Consider the following 6,399-nt stretch of genomic DNA (forward strand, 5'->3'; position numbering starts at 1 on the left):
GGAATGTCTATCAGGGAGCATCATGTGAGGGTTACATGTCCTGACCCAGACTGCTGCCAAAATATTCCCTGTGACAGAGCAAATCAGAGAAAAGCTGAGCTCTGAAGCATTCCCCAGAAGAAATGATTCATTAGCTGTGTTATGGCTACACTGAGGTATACAGTTGGTGTGCCCTTGGTCTTGTTATAGAAGTGAATGTGCTTTCTAGGAATTACACAGAGGAAACCGGCAGGGCAAGCAGTACTGGGCAGAGAAGGAACTCCATCATTATGGATGCAAAATTCTCAACACAATAGTAACAAACTGATCCAACATCCTATAAAAACAGCTTTTGTGTCAAAATAGTATATAAATTGGTTTAAACTATAGTACACAGTAACAGCAGAATAAGAAACAAAAGCTCCATTATTAAGGACTGTAGCAATAGCTCAGCAGTTAAGAGCATTGTCCACTTTCCTGAAGGACCAAGATTCCATTCTTGGCACCCACATGTCTCTTCTCAACCATCTGGAACTCTAATCCCACATCCAACACCCTCTTCTGGCCTTCTCAGACACTGTATACAGACATACATGCAAGTAAACATCCAAAGAAAGAAAGTAAATAAGTAGGTGACCAGTACTGGAAAGTGGCACAGTGGTGGAATGTTTGCCTAATACACAGAAGACCCCGAGACGAATCCCCAGTATCAGCAAAGAAAAGACAAACAAATGCATAGACCCTTTAGTTACTGGTCTAGTGGCTTCTTCCCCCAGGACCTAGGATCCTGAGGGAAGAAGATTGCCACAAGTTTGAGGCCAACCTGGGCTATAAAACAAACCAAAGCAAAAAACTTCCAACCAAAAATAAAGTTGTTTTCAAATGTCACATATCTGTAATCTCAGCAGAAGAAACAAGAGTCATTCTTGGTTGCAGAGGACTTTGTAGTGAGTTTACATCTGTGGACATGTTAGTCCACATAAGATCCTATCTCAAAAACAAGGAAAGATGGATGGCTCAATGGTTCAGAGACTATTGCTTTTACAAAAAAATGGGGTTCAATTCCCAGCCCCATATGGTAGCTCACAACTCTTTGTAACTTTAGTTCCAGGGGTCCAATCCCTCCTTGGGACACATGCAGATAAAATACTTACACATATGAAACAATAGAAGTGATATTTTTTATGAAGAGGAGACAGAAGGGCCTGGACACATTCCATTCCCCAGGAGGATCAAGACTTCACAGCCATCCTCTGGTACACAGAATACAGCTCTATCCTGGGCTGTGTGAGGTCCTGCCTCAAAACAAAATAGTATTGAGAAATAAATAAACTTTGTGTGTTAAAGCATACTGTCAAAAAGTGAAAAAAACCCAGAATGGGAAAAATAACTGCACATATCTCATAAAAGATTTGTTACTACAATATATATATAATTTAAACTCTAGTAAAAACAGAATCTAATTGAAGATGGACAAAAGCTATATACTCATTTCTCCACAGATACACAGTGACCAGTAAGCGCGCGCGCACACACACACACACACACACACACACACATACACACATAGACATGCATATACGCACAATGCTCTGCGTCATTAATGACCATAATAAAATTAGGGCTGAAACATGGAGCCAACTGGTAAAATTGCTTGCCTAGCATGTGCAAGTCTCTGGCCTTGATCTCCATCACTACTCATGAGAAAAACAAAAGCTACAACATTTTATTGCACTACAATCTAAAATTAAAAGTCGCTAGTCTTGACAAGTGTATGAGGAGATTAGAACCCTGATATGCTGATGCTGGCAGAATAACTCTGGTAATTTCTCAAGTATTCAGTCACAAAACTATTACCCGACTCATGTTCATACTGGAAAAGAACAAAAGTATAGACTGACACAAAAACTTGCACACATGTTCACAGTGTAGTATTTATCATGGCTGAAAGGCAGAAGTGGGCCAGCCGTGCATCAACAGATGATGGGTATGGAATATGGCATATATTATTGTGGTATATATTATAGTGTGCTGTGGCCACGGAAAGGAAGGAAGGACCAAGTACAAGGGCCATGAACTTTGAACAGGTGGATCTGCTCAGGTAGCAACATTGTGGTTGCTAAGGGAGGCGGATTGAGGAGCTAGGAAAGTGACGGCTGAGAGCTCAATGTTTCTGTGTGAAGCCATGAAGACTCGGCTCAAATGTACCAAGGTAGTTATTGGACACTCCATGAATTTCCAAGAGCCATTTGGTTATAAATGGACAGTTGAAATGAGCAAATTGTGCAGAAATTGAACTACATCTCATTAAAACTTTCTCACAAGGAGCTTAGCCGAACAGTTATTCACCATGGTGATTAATTTTTTTTTCTTTTATTGGATATTTTCTTTATTTACATTTCAAATGTTACCCTTTCCACGTCTCCCCTCTGCCTCTCTGAGGGTGCTCCCCCACCCACCCACTCCCTCCCTCCTTCCTATCCTGGCATTCCCCTACACTAGGGCATGGAACTAAAGTGGCAGATTGGAGTCAGAGAAAACTAAGTAAATGAAATGCTTTGCAATTACGTGAAATTTTTCTTCTCATGTTTACTTAGAGTGCAGTTCTGGATTCTAAAGCTAAGCAACTCATGTGCGTCTGAAAACACCAATCTCTGCTGTTCGGGGCCCACTTTTGCTTCATTTCTTGGTGATCTTTCCCATGCTTTTCACACTTGCAGGGCGTTTACACCTCGAGGGTGCTGATGCTTCAGGAGATGTCGGTGCACATCGGGAAGCTGAACGCTGAGGCCGTTCGAGGTCAGTGGGCCAACCTCTCGTGGGAACTGCTTTATGCCACCAACGATGATGAGGAACGGTACAGCATCCAGGCTCACCCACTGCTGCTGAGGAACCTCACTGTACAAGCCGCTGACCCTCCCTTGGGATACCCAATTTTCTCTTCAAAACCTCTCCCTATACATCTGTGTTAGTTCATTTTGACATCCAAATGCAGGCACATCAGAGGAGGCTCTAACTGAAAAGTAAGAGTGTGAGTATTGTAATTTCACTAGACTTTCTCTTTGCCCCAAGAATGCCTGAGAGAAAACCATATGGTCTGCAAAGCTGTTTGTCAGCCGTTCAAATGACTCAGACAACAGGTCCTCTGTGTCTAACGTGGGTAAAAGTAGTTGGCCAATATTTGTGCTGTATGAGTTCTGATTGGTTTTGGTAGCTAGAGATATTTGTACACGATTAGATATTTTTTTTACTGCTTTGTTAAATGTCTGAAAAGTGGTTTGTCTTTTAAAAAGTCAACAGGTATGTAATTACATAGTTAAAAAGACGTTCATATCAGTGTTTTAAATAATAATGAATCTTTTTGATGTTAACATAACATGTATATATATTTATTTGAAATGTAATTAATTTTTAGTATTTTCGAATGTACTGTTTTAGCATTTAACATGGTGTGGGCAGTTCCATTCAGTGTATCCATGATTCATATACTTGGCTTGGAAACCGAAAAAACTTGAAATAAAATCTCACCAGCTAAATTTTGTTCTTTGTGTTTAGAGAGGGATATCCATGTGTATAGGTGCCTACCCAGGCTTGTGGAGGCCAGAGGCCAACCTCAGGCAGTATCTCTCTCAGGGACTTGGACTTGCTGAGTTGGCTAGACTGGCCAACCAGTGAGACCCATGCTGTGTCCACCTCTGCAGCCAGTGAGACCCACACTGTGTCTACCTCCGCAGCAGTGGGATAAGAAGCACACACCTCGGTGCCTGGCTTTCTGCATGAGGGCTGGAGAACAACTTGAGGTCACCATGCCTAGATGGCAAGCACTTTACCAACTAAGAGACCGTCCCAGCCAAATTTCTCTCCCACAAATTTCTATTATATATAAATGAAACAGCTCTTCATTCACCGTGAGTGTTCTCACAACCAGAAGACATCCCATAGTTCTGACTCCACATGCAATAATGAATTACCCAGTGGGACCATCAGGGCTCTGAGTATTTGAGCTGAAACTTGGAAGTAATGGGAAATTTCCTTAAAGTGGTAAGAGTTTCATCATTATCCTCTCGCTGCCTAGAAATGAGTTACAGTTACCTGGAGGGAAGGAAGACGATGATGTAAGCCTCTGCAGATGGGAACCTGCTTTATTCCTTACTCGATTTCTAACTAAACCGCCAAGAACTCAGAGAATCTCAAGATGATGATGCATTTTCTTTAGAAATGACTGAGCTTGCTGGGCAGTGGTGGATCACACCTTTAATCCCAGCACTTGGGAGGTAGAGGCAGAAAGATTTCTGAGTTTGAAGCCAGCCTGGTCTACAGGTCTACAGAGTAAGTTCCAGTACTTCAGGGCTACAGAGAAACCCTGTCTCGGAAAAAGAAAAGAAAAGAGAAGAGAAGAGAAGAGAAGAGAAGAGAAGAGAAGAGAAGAGAAGAGAAGAGAAGAGAAGAGAAGAGAAGAGAGAAGAGAAAAGAGAAAAGAAAAGAAAAGAAAAGAAAAGAAAAGAAAAGAAAAGAAAAAGAAAAGAGAGAGGAGGGGAGGGGAGGGGAGGGGAGGAGAGGAGAGGAGAGGAGAGGAGAGGAGAGGAGAGGAGAGGAGAGGAGAGGGAAGAGGAGAGAAGAGAAAGAGGAGAAGGGAAGAGAAGAGGATAGGAGAGGAGAGAGGAGAGGAGAAAGAGAAGAGAAGAGAAGAGAAGAGAAGAGAAGAGAAGAGAAGAGAAGAGAAGAGAAGAGAAGAGAAGAGAAGAGAAGAGAAGAGAAGAGAAGAGAAGAGAAGAGAAGAAGAGAAAAGAGAAAAAGAAATGACTGAGCTGGTTATAGTTTGTGATTAGCCCCCCTTGGCCATACCCCCTTGGCCTCACCTCCCTTGGTTTTGTATTATTCTAAAATAATCACATAGTTACCAATCTCATTTTTTGTTTTTTGATTCTTGGGGTTTTTTTTTGGGGGGGGGGGGTTGGATATTTTTGGTTGCTTGTTTGGTTTGGTTTGGTTTGACTTTTGGTTTGTTGGTTTTTCTCAATTGTTTGTTTTAGTGATTTGAATTTTTTTAACTTTGTATTGATTTTTTGTGAACTTCACATCATGCACCCGAGTCCCACTCATCTCCCCACCCTTCTATATTTATCCTCCACCCTTGCAATCTCTCCTTCAAAAGAAAAATAATAAAAATTTAAAAATAAAACCATCTTGCTGTGGAAGCTGCAGTGTGCCATGCAGTGTGCCCTTTTGCCCAAACAGCTTTTCTTGCAAAGCTTTATTGCAATGAATCATGGGTCTGGTTCGAGGCCTCTGGCTTCTGTTATATTATCAATACTGGATCCTCACCAGGACTCTTCTCAGAGATCCTGTTATTGCCCTGTGTGTGGAGATCCTGAAGCTTTGGTTCTCTATGACTGAGCCCTTCTGCAGCAGTTCATAGATAGGTTAGATGTTGGAGTGGGTCAACTCAGAGCCCCAAATCTGGGCCCAGGTGGTAGCTGGGTTGGTGAGCCTACCATCGTTAGGGGCCAGCTTTGACAAGCTACCCAGGTAAGAGGGCAGAGCCAGTTCTGCTCAGTCCTCAGATACCAACATGTCCCCAGGCAGCCACCCAGACCAAGGAAGTCCCCATGACCTTTGGTGGAAACATGAACCACAGATATTGACACAGATCCCTGCGGCTGCAGGGCCACAGACCCAGGCGAGGTCATGGACAGCAGTACAGTGCCAGGATCTCACCATGGCCTCAGGGGGCAAGGCAAGCTAATCACATCAGGCTGTTCCTCACTACCCTCTGATCTCCAGTGGTTCCTCTCTTCATTGTGCACATACCATTTCTGCTTCTCTTTCTCTGACACATCTCCACCACTTATGAAATCATCTTAGTGGCACCTGCGCCTCTGAGTGTCCTCTGCCCAACCTGCGCTGTATGGCAGCAGGCAGGAGTTGCCTCTCATTGATAATACATTCCACTCTAGATTCTGTCTCCGTTCCTCCTAAAAACAAAGGTTGAGGCCATTACTGACCTACATGTCAAACATCTGGCTGTTCTATGCCATGCCCTCACCTTACTTGGCCCTGAACAGCAAGCATGGGGGTATGTTTTGAGCGATCTTTCCTGCGGCACCTGTGGCACCTTTGTCAGGGCTTCCTCCACATCACATTCTTTGACCTCTCTGGGTATTTGTTCTCAAGAACCTTCGCTGCCTTTCCTCTTCCATCTGACCTCTCAAAGTGATAAATCCTCCTCAGCAGTTTCCTCTGCAGCTCACTGCCTACATATATAGTACACAATCCGATGTGTTCCAAAGACTGAAAACATCACCACCAAATTGATGTTAAGATGTATGTATTTGTATATGTATATGTATATGTATATGTATATGTATATGTATATGTATATGTATATGTATATGTATATGTATATGTGCCTAGCCCAAC

General features: G+C 42.8%; 1 protein-coding gene across 3 annotated transcripts in view; it reads left to right on the forward strand.

Moving 5' to 3' along the window:
- The window catches only part of Pcnx4 (pecanex homolog 4), a 44,062-nt gene extending 40,453 nt beyond the window's left edge, over nt 1–3,609 (forward strand). For 2 of the 3 annotated variants that reach the window (XM_006516175.3, XM_006516176.4), the window contains exon 11: nt 2,700–3,515. In XM_006516175.3, coding sequence (XP_006516238.1) covers nt 2,700–2,724 — 25 coding nt within the window. In that variant the 3' untranslated portion in view covers nt 2,725–3,515. Of the gene's footprint in view, nt 1–2,699 lie in introns of all 3 variants that reach the window. The other variant, NM_026327.3, reaches the window with a different exon arrangement.
- Nucleotides 3,610–6,399: the final 2,790 nt, after the last annotated feature.

The sequence above is a fragment of the Mus musculus genome, chromosome 12 (assembly GCF_000001635.26).
Source record: "Mus musculus strain C57BL/6J chromosome 12, GRCm38.p6 C57BL/6J".
In the NCBI taxonomy this organism is placed as follows: Eukaryota; Metazoa; Chordata; class Mammalia; order Rodentia; family Muridae; genus Mus; species Mus musculus.